The following is a 20452-nucleotide window of genomic DNA, read 5'->3' as shown; positions in this document are numbered from 1 at the left end:
TAATAATGAAGAATTAGGAATATGCTATTATTGACAAGTTTAGAAGGTAGTATTAATAATGATATTTATGTTTAATAATAATGAGAAGTTTAGATATACTAATAATAATAATTTTAGAACATACTAATAATAACAAGTTTAAAATATACAAAAAATAACAAAATTACAATAAGCTAATAATTACAAATTCAGAATATACTAAACAATGCTAATAAAGACAAGTTTAGAATATACTTATAATAACAAGTTTAGAACATACTAAAAAGGACAATTATCGGCTGAAAGAAACCTGCACAGCGAAGCTATAGCGATAATCCTATACCACACTCCTGGTCATGTGGCCAATTCCCGAAGGTTGAGTGTGGTTGAATTTTCCGCCAAAATCATCGGAAATTTAAAATTCCCGGCTCTGTGCAGGCATGCGCATTGTCGACCCCACCTCCCCCTCCCAACCCCTCCCTTCTTACCCGGCTGCCCGGCTTGCGGAGCTCACTCACATCGCGGAAACGGGACAGGGTGGTCAACTTGCTGCCCACATAGGAGCAGGCGGTCCCGTTTCCTGCTGGTTAATCGTCTGTTAGTTTTATCGCTTTCCGCTTGGCTGCTGGTTTGTCCTTCTTATTTCTTGTGCTCCGGCTTGTGCCCGTTGCTGCGAGTCTGGTAGTGCGGAAGGGGGCTTCTGGTGTCGGCGGCCCCTTACCTAAGTTCTACGGTCCCACAACTTGGATTGTCAGGACCTAGGCGAAGACTTTGATATTATACGAGCACAATCCGTTCCCGTCTTCGAGCCGTCCGTGGTAAGAACCCGGGTCTCTCGGAAGACGTGGGAACATGTCTTATGGTACGGAGGGTGGCGCCCCCCAAGGTCCTCAGGCCTCTCGGCAGCCCCATACCTCCGACCATCATCGGTCCTCTATTGCCTCACGGTTTGTTTCAAGCCCTAGGCGTAGACTTTGACCATATACGATCACAATCCGTCCCCGTCTTCAGGCCGTCCGTGGTAAGAACCCGGGCCTCTCGGAAGACGTGGGAACGTGTCTTATGGTACGGAGGGTGGCGCCCCCCAAGGTCCTCAGGCCTCTCGGCAGCCCCATACCTCCGACCATCATCGGTCCTCTATTGCCTCACGGTTTGTATCAAGCCCTAGGCGTAGACTTTGACCATATACGATCGCAATCCGTCCCCGTCTTCAGGCCGTCCGTGGTAAGAACCCGGGCCTCTCGGAAGACGTGGGAACGTGGCTTATGGTACGGAGGGTGGCGCCCCCCAAGGTCCTCGGGCCTCTCGGCAGCCCCATACCTCCGACTATCATCGGTCCTCTATTGCCTCACGGTTTGTATCAGGCCCTAGGCGTAGACTTTGACCATATACGATCGCAATCCGTCCCCGTCTTCTGGCCGTCCGTGGTAGAACCCGGGCCTCTCGGAAGACGTGGGAACGTGTCCTATGGTACGGAGGGGGGGTGCTCCCGAGGATCATCAGGCCTCTTGGCAGCCCCATACCTCCGACCAGTAATGACCCTCTAACGCCTTATGGCTTGCTCTGTCAGGCCCTAGGCGTAGTCTGACATTTCCACTCGTAATCCGTTCCCCATACGTCTTCGAGTCGTCCGTGGTAAGAACCCGGGCTTCCCGGAAGACAAGGGGACGTGTCTTATGATACGGAGGGTGGCGCCCCGAGGATCATCAGGCCTCGGCAGCACCATACCTCCGACCTTCAATGGTCTAACGCCTCACGGCACCACCCTCTTTCCATGTTTCTTAAAAAAAAAAAAAAAAAAAAAAAAAAATACCATGTTACCACACAGCTCTTCTCTTGAGCCACAGCAAACCTCTTGTCAACTTCACCTGGCTTGAGTTTAAAGATGACTTACCTGATGTTCCACCCCAAGTAAAACACAAAAGAACTTTAGGCTTAGGGAGTCTAGTGTTAGAATTAGTATGAATCGGTTCAAAGATAAACTACCAACATTTAGCGTAATGAGAAGAGGAAAATTATTTAAATAGTACAGTTTAAGTTGACGCAAAGTGCTAGGTATTGTATAGATAAAATGCCTTGACCATAAAAAAAAATAATAATAACTCGGGTCGAAATGGACATGACTTTTCCTATTTAAGTTAAGCTAATCTACAGTCATGATGGTCGAGAATTTTACCATGTTAAAGTTAATTTCAACGCTCACTGTGACTCAGGTCGATATGGACATGACTTTTCCTATTCAACTTGAGCTAATCTACAGTCATGATGGTCGAGAATTTTACAATGTTAAAATCAATTTCGACGCTCACTGTGACTCAGGTCGAAATGGACATGACTTTTCCTATTTAACTTGAGCTAATCTACAGTCATGATGGTCGAGAATTTTACCATGTTAAAATCAATTTTGACGCTCACTGTGACTCGGGTCGAAATGAACATGACTTTTCTTATTCAACTTGAGCTAATCTACAGTCATGATGGTCGAGAATTTTACCATGTTAAAATCAATTTCGACGCTCACTGTGACTCAGTTCGAAATGGACATGACTTTTCCTATTCAATTTAAGCTAATCTAGAATCATGATGGTCAAGAATTTTACCATGTTAAAATAAATTTCAACGCTCACTGGGACTCGGGTCGAAAGGACCATGACTTTTCCTATTCAACTTGAGCTGATCTACAGTCATGATGGTCGAGACTTTTAAAATTGTTAAAATTAATTTCGACGCTCACTGTAACTCAGGTCGAAATGGACATGACTTTTCCTATTCAACGTAAGCTAATCTACAGTCATGATGGTCGAGAATTTTACCATGTTAAAATCAATTTCGACGCTCACTGTGACTCAGGTCGAAATGGGTATGACTTTTCATATTCAACTTAAACTAATCTACAGTCATGATGGTCGAGAATTTTACCATGTTAAAATTAATTTCGACGCTCACTGTGACTCAGGTCGAAAGGGACATGACTTTTCCTATTCAACATAAGCTAACCTATAGTCATGATGGTTAAGAACTTTACCATATCAAAACTAATTTCAACACCCACTGTGACTCAGGTCGACATAAACATGACTTTTCCTATTCAACTTAAGCTATTCTACAGTCATGATGGTCGAGAATTTTACCATGTTAAAATTAATTTCGACGCTCACTGTGACTCAGGTCGAAAGGGACATGACTTTTCCTATTCAACATAAGCTAACCTATAGTCATGATGGTTAAGAACTTTACCATATCAAAATTAATTTCAACACCCACTGTGACTCAGGTCGACATAAACATGACTTTTCCTATTCAACTTAAGCTATTCTACAGTCATGATGGTCGAGAATTTTACCATGTTTAATTAATTTCAAAACTCACTGTGACTCTGGACGAAGTGAACATGACTTTCCTATTCAACTTGAGCTAATCTACAGTCATGATCGTCGAGAATTTTACCATGTTAAAATTAATTTCGACGCTCACTGTGACTTAGGTCGAAATGAACATGACTTTCCTATTCAATTTGAATTAATCTACAGTCATGATGGTCCAGAATTTTACCATGTCTAAATTTATTTCAACGCTCACTGTGACTCAGTGATGTCACGGTATGATAAGATGACGTCATTATGTGATAAATTGACGTCACCATGTAGTCCTATGACGTAAATTTGTGTCTGTGACGTCACGAGACGATCCTATGGCGCCATGATTAAATCCGGTGACGTCACAGTATAATCACATGATGTCACTAGGTATTAAACATATAGAAGTCCGCTTGTGGGTGAAGAGACGTCATAAACTGCCATAACACACTATTGGATGAGAACGCTCGCCACGGGCTTCGAGGACTTCCCGCGGGAAGACTTGGGGTGAGTTGGATACATACCGAGGGTTCAGGCCCGTCTTAGTGGGAGACGCTCAGGGAACGTCTTCACCCAGGACGAAGCCTCTTGACTAACGCCCACGGACGAGGTCGCTCGGAAACGAATTCGGCCTCGCATACTCCCTTTCGGTCTCTCGCTTACCCCGAGGATCTTCACGAAACTAGTGAGAGTGGTAGGCGTACGCTGGACGGAAGCGTCTCCACACTCAGATTCCTAGACGGCTAGTTGATATATTTGCCCACCGGGGAGGGTGCATCGGCCGACATCTCAGTGGCTCTGAGAGTGTTGGCGGACGTGGAGTTCGGGGTGGACTGGAACGGGTCTGCCCTTGCTCCCATACAGGGACTTCATTGGCTCGGGATTGAGTAGGACACAGTCAGCGCTCTTCGGGTGCTCCCCTGCGCCAAGAAAGCGTGTTTCTCTCACACGTTCTCCCTCCTTCAGTGGCGGGGGGGGGGGGGTACCTCAACTTCGCGACTTCGGCCCTTCCACTGAGCCGCTTGGGGCGCCGACGGCTGGTACGGGAGGTCGACAGGAACCTGCTACTTCTCCCGCGTGACCTGCCCGGGCCGATACCCTTAGCACTCCACAGCTTGTTGCGTCCCGGGCTTCGGTCGGGGCCCCTACGCCGGTCGCTCTATCCAGGTTTCAAGAGACCTTCGTAGTGTAGCAACTACGCCCACAAGTGTTCGAGTCGCTCTCCCTCCACTACGGCACCCCAGAGGTGGACCTGTTTGCCTCCCCAAACACGACCCAGCTCCCCCTCTACCTCACCTGCATCCAAAGGACACGCACAGGAGGCCCAGACGCCTTCACGGAGGACTGGAATAGCTGGAAGTACGTATTCTTTTTCCTCCTCCAGCGACACTAGTCCTCCTGAAGGTGATGCAGACCCGCAGGTCCTTCAATGGTCAGGTCCTCCTGATAGCTCCCTACTGGCCAACCCAGCCGTGGTTCGGGGAGCTAATGAGATGGGGCCCTTCTCCCCTTCTACTGGGGTCAGCCTGCCTAGCCAACAGCCTTACCACGCCTCTTCAAGCGTCACTCCAACTTGATAATGGAGTTTCTACGGGGAGCTCTCAGCCAACTCTTCTCTACAGAGGCAGCAGACAAGATGCTCAGAGCTCACCTTCCGTCCTCAGTGCGACGGTGTGGGTCCTGCTGAAGGAGATTCCGGAACTGCCTTCGGAGACGCGCGATGGTGACCATCTCCGCCAGCATGGTTCCGGACTTCCTGACTTGGCTGGCTACCTCCACCAACAGGGCACCGGCAACTATCTTTCCTCACTATACAGCCCTCACTGATCCGCTACGTTTGGGCATGAACATCCGAGTGCCACAGAGGGCGCGAACCCTCCTAATGAAAAGGATCAGCGCCTCGAGAGAGCCGAGACATCAACCGGTCCTGGCCTGGTCCTTGCATCGTGTTCTGCAGTACCTGGCGTTCGAAAGGGCCATTATGGAGGAGGACAGCTCGGCCCTAACCCTCTCTCCATCACCAACATTCCTGGCCAGGAACGGCCGAGCGGACGACATGATTGGCCCTCTCAGAATACAATCCTTCCGGGAGGGAGGACGCCCACATCCACTGCGCCCGGTCCGTGCGTTCGAAGACTACGTGGACCACACGGAAGAGATTTTTGAGGATCATCTCTTCTATAACTCGAAATTTAGGATTCCCCTAACCCCGAGGTCCCGGGCACACCTGCCTTTCCGCTCTGTGGGAGAGAGCCGACCCGGGCCATGCCCCGCACGCCCACAGCATCAGGGACTTTGTGGCATCGCTGGCGTTTCTCCGCACCCACTCGGTGGAGCGGGTGCGGGACCTAGGGGCTGAACATCGACGACTCCCTTGGGGACACGGTGTCTCTACCACTCGGTCACCCCTGGCCCATATGTCGCCATGGAAACGGCTCCACCCCTATCATCTCATAAAAAAAAAAAAAAAAAAAAAGGGGTGGAGGGGGCAAAGGGCGATCGAGGAGTGGGGAGGGGCCAGAAACCGCTGAACAGGATACGAATTTCGTATAATTTACGCATCGTGTGAACAGTGCAATGTTGTGCATGTTACATTCTTCGGCGTGGGTACTTGACGTTTCTTTCTCCCCTCTACTGAGTGATAAAATGAATAAGTCTCCCATAGGAAAGACACACGTAATAACGGTTTGAATCAGGCTTCACCTCTCCTCCCACCTGTCCTCGTCTCATGCATAGCTTCGCTGTGCAGGTTTCTTTCAGCCGATAATATTTCTTTGTCGCGGCTCGTGCCGCTTAAATTCTTCTTATCGGCTTAAGAAACCTGCACAGATTTAGGGTCCCTCCCTCCTCCCACAGGCGAAGCCTTCATTTCTCATTGAAGTGAGCTCCGCAAGCCGGGCAGCCGGGTAAGAAGGGTGGGGTTGGGTGGGGGAGGTGGGGTCGACAATGCGCATGCCTGCACAGAGCCGGGAATTTTAAATTTCCGATGATTTTGGCGGAAAATTCAACCACACTCAACCTTCGGGAATTGGCCATATGACCAGGAGTGTGGTATAGGATTATCGCTATAGCTTCGCTGTGCAGGTTTCTTAAGCCGATAAGAAGAATTTAAGCGGCACGAGCCGCGACAAAGAAATAATTTAGAAGGTGCTAATAATGATAACTTTAATATGTACTAGTACAAATAATGATAAGTTTAGAATATACTAATAATGTCAAGCTTAGAAACTATTAATGATATTTTTGACGAAATAGTTAAAAAACTCTATTGAATAACTATTAACTTTTAATTGTTGTATACTAATATTGACAAGTTTAGAAGGTTCTATTAAATAAAACTGTGTACTAATAATGACAAATTTAGAATAATGACACTTTCAGAATATACAAATAATGATAATTTTTGAAGGTATTAGACACTATAACTTTAATGTATAACTTTAATGACAAGCTAAGAATACACTAATAATGACAAGTTTGGAATATACGAATAATGACAACATGAAAATGCTCTAATAATTAAACTTTACAAGGTAATGTTATTGATATACTGAGAATGAAAAGTCTAAATTATCCTAATAATGAAATATTTAGTAACTTTAATGTGTATAAGTTTATATTAATGACATATATAGACATTTAGACATATACAAGTTTAGATTAATGATATATATAGAAGGTACTATTAAGATAACTTTAATGTGGCTAATAATGACAAGTTTAAAATATACTACAGTAATAATAACAACTTTAATGTGTGCTTATAATGATATGTTTAGAATATACTAATGATGACAAGTTTAGTAGGAAATATTTATGATAACTTTAATAATAAAATGAATATACGAACGAATATAGTAATAATGGCAGCTTTATAATATACTAATAATGACAAGTTTAGAAGGTACTATTAATGATAAATCTAATGTGTTCTAAAAATGACAAGCTTAGAATATACTAATACATAGGTTCAGAAGGCACTGTTAATGAGTGCTAATAATGAGAATTTTAGAATATACCAATAATGATAAGTTTAGAAGGTACTAATAACAACTTTAATTTGTATTATTAATGAAAAGTTTATCATTAATAATACAAATTAAAGTTTTTAACTTTTTAATAATGAAAGTTTCCTGTCTACTAATTATGATAAGTTTAGAATATACAAATAGTAACAAGTATAGAAGGAACTATTACTGATAGCCATAAGGTGTTCTAAAAATGACAAGTTTACAATATACTAATAATGACATGTTTAGAATATACTAACATAGAGAAGTTTAGAAGGTTCTATTAATGAAAACTTTAATGTGAAATAATAATAAAAAGTTTAGAATATACTAACAATGGCAAGTGCTATCAGATATAACTAATTTGAACTAAAAAGGACAAGTTTAGAACATACTAATAATGACCGTTCTGTGAATAGATAATACTAATAATGCCATGTTTAGAAGTTACTATTAACGATGACTTTAATGTACACTAATAACATGTTTAGAATATACTAACAATGAAAAGTTTAGAAGGTACGATCAAATATAATTTAAGGAGAAGTTTAGAATATACTAAGAATGACAGGCTTAGGCGGATCTATTAATGAAATATTCAATTTGTTCTAATAATCACAAATTCAAAATATATAACTGGTGACAAGGTTAGAATATTCTGAGAACGATCATTTTAATGTGTTCTAATAAGGAGATGTTCATAATAGCCAAATAATGAAAAGTTAGGAAGATACCTTAAATGAAAGTTTAGTATATACTATCAATGAGAAGTTTAGAATATACTAATAATGACAAGTTTGGAAGGCACTATTAAAGATAAATTCTATGCGAAATGATAATGAAAAGTTTAGAATATGACAACTTTACATATTAATGTAAAAATTAATTTATAATATAATTGGGAAGTTTAGCAAAAACGTATAACGTTTAGCAGGTACTATTAGTAAAATCTTCAATATGTACTAATACTTACTTTAATGAGTACTAATAATGAACAATTTACAAAATATTAGTAATGACACGTTTAAAATATACTTTTAATGATAGCTTTAATATGCACTAATAATAACAAGTTAGAAATATACTAATAATAATATATTCAGTCGGAACTATTAATATGAGAAGTTAGAATATACTAATAATGAATATTGTCTATAGTACTATTAATGATAAATATAATGTGTAATAGTAATTAAATTATAGAAAATTATATGTATAATAACTTTGATGCTTTAATAACGACTATTTTAGAAGGTTCTATTAAATAACTTTGATATGTACTAATATTGAATAATTTAGAATACACTAATAATGACAATTAAAACATACAAATAATGAGAAGTTTAGAAGGAATTCATTATCGATTTAATTTGTACTAATAATGACAAGTTTAGAAAATACCAATAATGACAACTATAGAATATCCTAATAATGTGTTAGTAAGGACCAGTTTATAATATTCTAATTATATAGAATGTATTATTAATGATAACTTTAATGTGTACTAGTAATAACAGGTTTAGAATATACTAATAATGACAAGTTCAGAAGGTACTATTGTATGATAACTTTAATATGCACTAATAATGACAAATTTAGAATATCCTAATAATGGCAAGTTTGTAATGTAAGAATAATGTCAAGTTTAAAAATATATATGAACTTCAACTTTGACAAGTTTAGAAGGTATTATTAATAATAGTTTTAATGAGAAGTTTACATTATACTTATAATGCAAGGTACAGTAAATGATAACTTTTATGTGTACTAATAATGGAAAGACAAATAATGACTTTAATGTGTACTAATAATGACTTTAATGTGTACTAATAATGAAAAATTTAAAATATACTAATAATGAAAATTTTAAAGGGTATATTAATAATTCATGTAACTTTGACAAGTTTAGAAGGTATTATTAATAATAACTTTAATATGTACTAATAATCAGAAGTTTACAATATACTAATAATGAGAGGTAAGTTTATGCATGTAACTTTGACAAGTTTAGAAGGTATTATTAATAATAACTTTAATGTGTACCTGTACCTTCTAAATCTCTCATTATTAGTGTATTGTAAACTTCTGATTATTAATCAGAAGTTTACAATACACTAATAATGAGAGATTTAGAAGGTACAGGTATGTGTACTAATAATGGAAAGATTAGAATATACCAATAAATACATACATACATATACCAAGGCTTTTTCTCCCTTACAAGGGAGGTGGCCAACCAATAATTACAAATTTAAAATGTACTGTTCAAGATAACTTTGATTTGTACTAATAATAAGCAAGTTTGTAATATATTAATAAAAACAAGTTTAGAATGCACTGTAACTGATAAATTTAATATGTACTAATATTAAAAAGTTTAGAATATGGTAATGATAACAAGTTTAGAAGGCACTATTAATATCTTTAATGTGTACTAAAAGTGACAAATTTAGAATATATTAACCCTTAACAGGTTTTTGGGAAACGCCTCAGGTAAAGCGGGGTCTGACAGACCCTAAACACAAAAAAGAAAGAAAAAAAAAATACTTCCACTGCATTTATTGACATAGAAATCAAAACATATGTACTTCAACTTATCTTCTTCCATTTACGTGCTTAAAAGTGACTCTAATTGTTAGACATATATTTTAATGAAAATAAAAAAAAATGATGAAAAATAAGGTATTGCTGAATTTAGAGGGTACTTGACTGAAAACATGAAACATGAAGCGGTTGGTCATTATCATTTTGTAGAGACCAATGTCCCAACTATCTTTAAGGAAAAGCAGAGCTACAACAAATGAATAATGAATGTGTTTCATAAACCATAAAATCTTAAAAAAAAAATCAACTTTACGCAAAAATTATGAACGGGTTTTAATGACATTTTCAGGGAAGGTTGATACTAGGTCCAGCAAACAATCTATAAGTTTTTAATGGTATCTAAGTTCATTATCTATGAGCTTTTATGGCTCTAAGCACTCCTATCCTGACTCAGCAAAACCCCATCCTTCGTTGACGGAAGTTTGTGGTCTCGGAGGATTTTGAGTTTTCTCGAGAGGACATGAGTCGAGCAATTCATACATAATGCTAGTGATAATGAAGAACATATTCTATTGGGTATACTGAAAGTGGGATTTGTGATACTGAAGAATCTAATTGCAGTCATTGCAGATGGAGGTTGAATGGTCCTGACACACTGGTCTTTTGTAGTGTAGGCAGTAGTTCTTGGTCTTCCTGTCAGACTTCCGGTCACACAAGGCACATCGCTTTCTCACAGCAGAGGTGATACAAAATATGATACAAATTAAATTTGAACAAAAGAGGGGAAGGATAAATTAATCAAATAAAATGTGGCAGAATGTCATCTTTTATGATAATATGAGTATAGTGTGACCATGATATGAAAAGAAACTCACATTACCAGAACAGAAATTAAACATTGTGATAAAAAATGTGATCAAAAGAAGGAAAATGGATAAATTAAATAAATCAAATCGAACTCGGATGTATGTGTGGGAATAGAGTGGCTGAGGTGTCCTAAAATGTGGCGAGACGTCACATTTTATGATGATATGAGAATAGTGTGTGAGAAGAAACATATATTAACAGAACAGAAAATATTAAGCATTTATATGTGATACAAAGTATGTGATACAAATTAAATTTGAACAAAAGAGGGGAAGGATAAATTAATCAAATAAAATGGGGCGGAATGTCATCTTTTATGATAATATGAGTATAGTGTGACCATGATATGAAAAAAACTCACATTACCATAACAGAAATAGAACATTGTGATAAGAATTAATGTGATCAAAAGAGGGAAAATGGAATAAATTAAATAAATAAATTGAATAAATCAAATAAAACTCGGATGTATGTGTAGGAATAGAGTGCCTGAGGTGTCCTAAAATGTGGCGAGGTGTCACATTTTATGATGATATGAGAATAGTGTGTGAGAAGAAACATATTATTAACAGAACAGAAAATATTAAACATTTATGTGATACAAAATATGTGATCAAATTAAATTTGAACAAAAAGAGGTGAAGGATGGAATAAATTACAGTTGTATGTGTGGGAATAGAGTGGCTGAGGTGTCCTAAAATGTGGCGAGATGTCACATTTTATGATAATATGAGAATAGTGTGATCTTGTTGTGAGAAGAAACATATTAACAAAACAGAAAATATTAAGCATTTATATGTGATACAAAATATGTGATACAAATTAGATTTGAACAAAAGAGGGGAAGGATAAATTAATCAAATAAAATGTGGCAGAATATCATGTTTTATAATAATATGAGTATAGTGTGACCATGATATGAAAAGAAACTCACATTACCAGAACAGAAATTAAACATTGTGATAAGAATTAATGTGATCAAAAGAGGGAAAATGGAATAAATTAAATAAATAAATTAAATCAAACTCGGATGTATGTTTTTCTGTTGATAAAAAGTGGGGTCTGACAAACCCCACGCTACTCACACCTCAGGTAAAGTGGGGTCTGACAAACCCCACGCTACTCACACGTCAGGTAAAGTGGGGTCTGACAAACCCCACGCTACTCACACCTCAGGTAAAGTGGGGTCAGACGGGCCCAAAAGCTCTATAAAGCAAGATACACATTTAAAAGCTATTTATAGTAACTTTAATGTGTTCTCAAAATGAAAACTTTAGAATATACTAATAATAAGAAGTTTAGAATAAGCTAGTAATGACAATTTTAGAATGTACTTTTAATGATAACTTTAATGTGTACTAGTAATGACAGGTTAAGGGTATTATTAAAAGTATCTCTAAAGTGAACAAATAATGACACATCTAGAGTATACTAATAATAAGTTTAGGATTTACAAATAAAGATCGGGAAGGTACTATTAATGATAACTTTAATGTGCATCAAGAATAATATGTTTAGAATATACTTTAAAAATGACAATTTTAGAAGGAACTACTAATGATAACTAATGATAGCTTAGTAATAATGACAAGTTTAGAATATACTAATAATGACAAGTTTAGAAAATACTATTAATGATAACTTTAGAATGTACTAATACTGAGAAGTTTATGATATACAAATAATCAAAAGTTTAGAATAAAAAATAATGACAAGTTTAGAAGAAACTTAAAAGATCTTATTAATGATAGCTTTAATGTGTACTAATAATGACACGTAATGATAAGAAGTTTAGAATTACAAATAATGACAAGTTTAAAAGAAACTTTTATTGACATGTTTAAAATATAGCAATAATGATAAGTTTAAAAGTGCCAATTAATGATAACTTTAATGTGTACTAATAATAATACACAATAATAAGGTACTGTTAATGAAAATTTTAATGTGTACTAATAATGTGTGTGTGTGTGTGTATGTATGTGTGTGTGTGTGTGTTAGTTTCTGTGTGTGTGTGTGTGTGTGTGTGTGTGTACACACAAAAATACATACACACATGCACACACGTACAAACGCACGCACACACACACACACACACACACACACACACGAACACACACACACACACACTTACACATACACACACACACACACACACACACACACACACACACACACACACACACACACACACACACACACACACACACACTCGGTGGCGCAGTTGGTAGAGCGATGAACTACTAGCATGGTGGTGCGCGTAGTGCTTGGTTCGAATCCTGCCAAGGGCCGAAATTATTTCGGTACAGCTGCGCTTCGGGTCGTTACTCTGACTCTCGTGGGCGGGGAGTTGGGTGTGTGTGTGTGTGTAAGGTCATAGCATTACCCATAGATCGGACCTACGAGCTCTGAGCTCTCTTCCAGCAGGGAAAATAGCTGTCGATCACGAGTCCAACACGTGATCCAAAGACCAAGTGAACACACACACACACACACACACACACACACACACACACACACACACACACACACACCTATCTTCTAGCTTGAACATGCTTTTCTCAACCTTCTATTCTCTTCGTGCTCATCCATTTTCAGATTTTTCTATCTATTATATATTTTTATTTATTTATTTGTTTATTTTGACAGATTACTATTTTCGATCTAGAGCAGAGTTTCTCAACCAGGGTTCCGAAAAGGTCCCAGGGTTACGCGAGAACAAGTGAGATAAGCTAATGCACTTTTGATTTTTTTTTAGTAAATTTGATATACGTAATATAATTAAACACGCACGACATATTCTTGGTTATTGTAATAATGTGATGTATACATCATCCTATTTAACCTATTATTACGATGAAATTAACATGAGAAATATATATATATATTTATTTTTTGCAGGGGTTCCTTGAGACATGTAATTTATTCTAAAGGGTAAAAAGGTTGAGAAACACTGCACTAGAGTGATTATTTTTTTCTTCCAACTGTATAAACTGTATAACTTCTTTGTCAAGTCTTGTGATCGCCGAATGGAAGGCGACCTACCAAACCTTCTCTTCCAGCATCTTCGGCTCTATTTTCTCTCAATCTGCATTGGAATGTTTCTTTATAGCCTTCATCTCTCATATATTTGTTCACAAAACCGTTTTATGGCTATACTCTTCAGAGGTTTTGATTTGACGTTTCAGTTTGCCCACAACTAGCCTGTTGTCTTAACTGCATGACATCAATATTATGTTTTTTACATCTCTGAAAAATCTTATGTTTTAACATAAGGTGAATTATGGGCTTGTCGGTGTATTTTTGTTGTATGCTTTTCTACACGTACCAAATCCTTTGCGATCTTTTTCAATGTGTCCATTCAGATCACCCATGATAACTACATTTTCGGCGTATGGTAAGTCGTTCTTGACATTCTGGAGTGATTCATAGAATACTTCTTCATTACAATATTGTAAACTTGTGATTACTAGTACATATTAAAGTTATCATTAATAGTTCCCTTGAACTTGTCATTATTAGTAAATTCCAAACATTAATTATTAGAAGACATTTTCATTTATAGTACATTCTAAATTTGTCTTTATTAGTACGTTCTAAACTTGTCATTGTTAGTACAAATTGTAGTTATCATATATAGAACCTTCTAAAGTTGTCATTTTAGTAATTTCTAACTTGTCATTATTAATGTATTCTAAACATTAAAGTTATCATATCATCTAAGCATATCATTAGTATACTCTAAACATGTCATTATTCTAAATTTGTCATTCTTAGTATATTCTAAGCTCGTTATTATTAGCACATACTAAATTTATCATTAATAATACCTTCTAAATTTGTTATTATTAGTGTATTCTAATCTTGACATCATCAGCATATTCTAGATTTGTCATTATTGGGATATTCCAGTCTTGTCATTATTAGTACCCATTAAAGCTTGTCAATTGTATGTTCTAAACCCTCATTATTAGTACACATTAGTTTTCATTAACAATACTTTCTAAAATTGTCACTGTTCGTAAATTCGAAACATATCATTATTAGTAAATACTAAACATATCTTTCTTGGCATTCTAAACTTTATTAGTATACATTTAAATGATCATTACTAGGACCTTCTATACTTATCATTATTAGTAATAATATTATATACCGAGTTTACCATTATTCTAAACTTGTCATTACTATTCTATTCTAAACTTATGAGTAATCAAAGTTATCATTTGTAGTGTCTTCTAAACATGTCATTGTTAGTATATTGAAAACTTATTATTAGTACGTATCATAGTTATCATTAATAGCAACTTCTAATTTGCTATTATTAGTATTTCCTAAACTTTGCATTATTAATACATTATTACTGCATATTAACGTCATCATTAATATAACATATATAACATGTCATTATTAACATATATAACATGTCATTATCAAAATATTGCAAAATTGTGATTATTAGTACACATTAAAGCTATAATTAATAGTGCCTTTAAAATTGTCATTATAAACTTGTCATTGTTCGGATATTTTAAACTTTCATTATTAGTATATTCTAAAATTATTATTATTATTATATTCTAATCTCATTATTATTATATTCTAAACTTGTCATTACTGGATTAGTACACCTTAAAATTACAATTCTAAACTTGTCATTACTTCTATATTCTAAACTTGTACACATTAAAGTTATCATTAATAGTATCTTTAATGTGATCATAATTAGTATGTTCTATAATTATCATTATTAGTACACATTAAAGTTATCATTAATAGCACTTTCTATTCGTATAATCTAACCATTAGAATATTCTAAACATATCTTCATTGACATGTTCTAAACTTTTCATTATTAGTGCTTATCAAATATATTCTAAACATGGCAATATTAGGGTGTTCTAAAGTTGTCATTATTCTAAACTTGTCATTATCGGCTGAGAAGAAACCTGCACAGCGAAGCTATAGCGGTAATCCCCTACCACACTCCTGGCCAAATGGCCACTTCCGGAAGGGAGTGTGTGGTTGGACATTCCGCATAAATCATCGGAAATTTAAAATTCCCGGCTCTGTGCAGGTGAAGCAAGCGTCTACAACCCCACCTCCCCCTCCCTATCCCCTCCCTTCTTACTCGGCTGCACGGATTGAGCCGTCACTTAGCATCGCGGAACCAGACGAGTCGGTCACTCAACAACCCACCTTCTTTTCATGCAGGTAAGTCTGGTTCCTGCTCGTGCTCGTGTTCTCGTAGGGAGCTCTACCTGTTCTCCTGCAGTTTTTCCCCTTCGGTGTTGTGTCCAGACACCTTTGGGACACCCCGTCTATGATTACCATTATTCTATTTTCAGACCAAACGCTTGTGTGTGGAATCCGGCTGCACAGCCAGGATCTCGTCAGACGGCCACCACGACCTCTGCTCCCGCCATACCCCTTGTTTCTCACAAGCTGGCGTTGTGTGCAAAGCGCGGGTTGAGGAGATTTGTGCTGCTCCTCCCAAAACCCGTTCCAAGCTAGCTGCCCTCGAACTCCTTCGGGAGGCATGGCGCAGAGCTCGGAAATTGAAATCCGCTGACGACCCCCCCCCCTAGTGTGGGCGGATCCGGCGTTAGGCGTGGAATTGGGCCTCGTTCGCCCTCGCCATCCGTCTCCCTATGTCTCCGAGACTTCCGTTGGTGCACAACCTGGGCCTCTCGGAGTACAAGGGGACGAGTCTGATGTTGCGGAGTATGGTGTCCCCGAGCGTCCTCAGGCCTCTCGGCAGCCCCATACATCCGACCATCAAGGGTCCTTAAAACCCTTACGGCTTGCTTTGTCAAGCACCCCCACGAACTCGTCTTCCTCCCTAGTTCACTCGCGTGAACCCGGCAGGAAATCTCGCTCGAAAAAGAGGTCTGCCTCACCGAGGTCCAGGACGCTCAGCTTGTCCCCACCCTCCACAGCCTCTCCCCCCAACTCACCCTCCCTTCCTCGCTCTCCTTTTCCTCGCCGTAAATCCCACAAGGGCAGGGAGCCGGAGGACGAAACGAGGGGAGAGGGAACTCTGGCTGCCCAAGTGGCTGCCCTCCTTCCGTCCCTGATAGGCCCCGTCCTTGAATCGGCCCTATCACATTATCCGGCCTTTTAGGCCGCGCAAATCATAACGCACCCCTCTCCAGAGCAACCTCCTATTGAACCTACGGCTCTAGCCCCCCCTCCCACTCTCCCTCCTGGTCCTTCCCTCCGCCCCTCCGTGCCGGCGACAGGTATAGGACTAGAAGGCCCCTCTCAGGAGGAACCCCCCAATCAGACGTCCGTCGGGTTGGACGGGGTGGAGGACCACTACAGTTCTTCTTTACCTTATCCTCCTACCATGACGGACTCTTTTGAGTTCCGCCCCTTCTCATGGTGTGACCTTCCCCGGTCCTGGGAGTACTCGTTTGGAGAAGGCCACAAGCTAGTGGCCTGGTCTCCCGACTACTCGCTACCGGAGGGCTGGAGGAGGAGAGATGACGTTATCCTAAAGTGGGCCAACGACGAGGAGGGGGCTAAGGTTCTATATAAGATTCGACCCCTCTCCGCCCCGGCCTCCACGCCCTCCAGGATTTCCACCTCTAACACTCTGGACGCATTAGGTGCTCTCCTGGAGAACCCTCGTTTAAACCCTGATGGGCATATGTTTGTCGACAGGTCGGGGGACTCGCCGGCGGTAGCACTCTCCCCAAACGCCTGGTTCCCGCAGGAGAAAGGGGAGAAGGCCTTAGACATCCCTGCTCTCTTCGAGCGGGCCCAAGACCAACCCAAGACGGTTCCTCCTCGACGGCATATCCCTTCATCATTCCCCGTCGTCCTGCCACCACCCTTCGCGCCGGAGGGCCTGCGCGATTGCTTATGGCACTCGGGCAGGGACCCCGCCCTCCCCCATCAACTTAGTGAACCGGAGGCTAAGTTGCTGACGACGGAGGCCTCGACCAGACAAGACCTTGCCTCTACCATCTCGACCGTCACGGCAATCGCGATGATGAGGAACTGGCTGACGACGCTCGCCACGAGCTTTGAGGACTTCCCGCGGGAAGAATTGAGGTGAGTGGGATATTTCAATCTATACAGAGGGTCCAGACCTGTCCTGGCGAGAGACGCTCAGGTAGCGTCTTCACCCAGGACGGAGCCTCTTGACTAGCGCCCGAGGACGAGGTCGTTCGGAAACGACCTCGGCCTCGCATATGTTATACGTTCTACAATTGAGCGATGTGACTTTATTACACCCTCCGGGGATCGGGATCCTTCTCGCCCTACTAATTTGATTCGCGTGTTTTCTGTATGCAGACACACCCTGGCGGCACTCTCTACCGTGGCAGAGGGTACAGCCAACATGGCGTCATCAGCCCTACCCCCAGCAGCGAGGGCCTTCACCGCGGCTCGTTTGGCAGCTCGTCAGTCTGCAACGCGGTCGGCCCCGGAGATAGCTCGCCGGGGCGTGGTGAGAGCAGCTCCCCTTTCCCGTGGTCTGTTCGACCAGGAAGTGACAGACCGCGTCTTCGCTACGGTCCCGACCGTCATCCAGATCCAACAACCCTCCCAACCTTCGGAGACACGCGATAGTGACCATCTCCGCTAGCACAGTTCTGGACTTCCTGTCTTGGCTAGCTGACACCACCAACAGGGCACCGGCGACGATCTCGGCTCACTCCGCAGCCCTCGCTGATCCACTCTGCTTCGGCATGAACATCAGAGTGCCACAAAGGGAGCGAAACCTTCTAATGAAGGGGATCCGCGCCTCGAGAGAGCCGAGACGTCAGCCGGTCCTAGCCTGGTCCTTGCATCGTGTTCTGCAGTACCTGACGTTCGAAGGGACCATCATGGAGGGGGAACACTTCCTTCAACGTGCCGTCTTTCTGCTCGCCCTGGCTACGGGTTATAGGGCGTCACAGCTGGCGGCGATCACCCGCCACCAGTCCTTCTCCAACCTGGAGGAGGACTGCTCTGCCCTAACTCTCGCTCCATCACCTACATTCCTAGCCAAGAATGAGCAGGCGGACGACATGATTGGCCCTATCAGAATACCATCCTTCCTGGAGGAAGGAAACCCACACCCGCTGCGCCCGGTCCGTGCGTTTAAAGACTACGTGGAACGCACGGAAGGGGTGTCCGAGGATCATCTCTTCTACAATTCGAAATCTCGGAACCCCCTAACCCCGAGGTCCCTGGCGCGTCTACTTTGCCGCATTATAGAGAAGGCCGACCCGGGCCATGCCCCCCACGCCCACAACATCAGAGGCCTCGCGGCATCGCTGGCATTTCTCCGCACCCACTCTGTGGAACGGGTGCAGGACCTCGGGGGCTGGGCATCAGCAACTTCCTTCAAGACACGGTATCTCTACCACTCGATCACCCCTGTCCCATGTGTCGCCATGGGAACGGCTCCACCCCTCTCTTCGCAAAAGAAGGGGGGCAAAGGGCGACCGAGGGGTAGGGGAAGGCCCAGGAACCGCTGAGCAAGATACAATATTCTACATAGAATTTATGCACTATGTAAATTGTACAATATTATTTTTATAAAAAATAAACAAATGAATATATATATATATTGATATTGATATCGATATAAGTACTTGATGCTTTTTGTCTCCCCTCTACTGAATGATAAGATGAATAGTCTCCCATACGAGACACACGTAATAACGGCTTGAGCCCTGTCCTCGACTACAATTTGGGCTTCACCTTCTCCTCCCACCTATCCTCGTCTCATGCTTAGCTTCGCTGTGCAGGTTTCTTCTCAGCCGATAATACTTCTTTGTCGCGGCTAGTGCCGCTTAAATTGTTTTTATCGGCTTAAGAAACCTGCACAGATTTAGGGTCCCTCCCACAGGCGAAGCCTTCATTTCTCATTGAAGTGACGGCTCAATCCGTGCAGCCGAGTAAGAAGGGAGGGGATAGGGAGGGGGAGGTGGGGTTGTAGACGCTTGCGCCACCTGCACAGAGCCGGGAATTTTAAATTTCCGATGATTTATGCGGAATGTCCAACCACACACTCCCTTCCGGAAGTGGCCATTTGGCCAGGAGTGTGGTAGGGGATTACCGCTATAGCTTCGCTGTGCAGGTTTCTTAAGCCGATAAAAACAATTTAAGCGGCACTAGCCGCGACAAAGAAGTATTATTACCATATTCTAAACTAGTTAGTAGCATGATTAGTAGCACCTTCCAAAGTTGTCATTATTCGTATATTCTAATAATTAGTATGTTCTATAATTATCATTATTAGTACACATTAAAGTTATCATTAATAGCACTTTCTATTCGTATAATCTAACCATTAGAATATTCTAAACATATCTTCATTGACATGTTCTAAACTTTTCATCATTAGTGCTTATCAAATATATTCTAAACATGGCAATATTAGTGTGTTCTAAAGTTGTCATTATTCTAAACTTGTCATTATTATCATATTCTAAACTAGTTAGTAGCATGATTAGTAGCACCTTCCAAAGTTGTCATTATTCGTATATTCTAATATTTGTCATTATTAGTACACATTACAGTTATCATTGATATTACCTTCTAATATATATAATTATCAGTATCTTCTACAATTGCCATTATTAGTGCATATTAAAGTTATCATTAATAGTACCTTCTAAACTTGTCCTCATTCTAAACATGTGATTATGAGTACATATTATAGTTATCATTAATAGTGCTTTCTAAACATGTAATTAT

General features: G+C 40.4%; 1 protein-coding gene across 1 annotated transcript; it reads left to right on the top strand.

Moving 5' to 3' along the window:
* Positions 1-17098: 17098 nt before the first annotated feature.
* Positions 17099-18350, top strand: LOC143033733 (uncharacterized). The gene is made up of 2 exons (XM_076199217.1): positions 17099-17815; positions 18059-18350. The coding sequence occupies exons 1-2, from the start codon at positions 17106-17108 to the stop codon at positions 18348-18350; spliced, it is 1002 nt and encodes a 333-aa protein (XP_076055332.1). The 5' UTR covers positions 17099-17105.
* The last annotated feature ends 2102 nt before the right edge of the window (positions 18351-20452 follow it).

This window comes from Oratosquilla oratoria, chromosome 16 (genome assembly GCF_046742065.1).
Source record: "Oratosquilla oratoria isolate Oo_2021 chromosome 16, ASM4674206v1, whole genome shotgun sequence".
NCBI classification, from domain to species: domain Eukaryota; kingdom Metazoa; phylum Arthropoda; class Malacostraca; order Stomatopoda; family Squillidae; genus Oratosquilla; species Oratosquilla oratoria.
The sequence above is the reverse complement of the archived record's forward strand: the minus strand, read 5'-3'. Positions and strand labels throughout refer to the sequence as shown.

Coding starts and splice junctions, on each gene's coding strand:
- LOC143033733 (XM_076199217.1), top strand. CDS start 17,106: ATGACGGACTCTTTTGAGTTCCGCCCCTTCTCATGGTGTGACCTTCCC. Junction 17,816..18,058: donor TTCCCGCGGGAAGAATTGAG/GTGAGTGGGATA, acceptor TTCTGTATGCAG/ACACACCCTGGCGGCACTCT.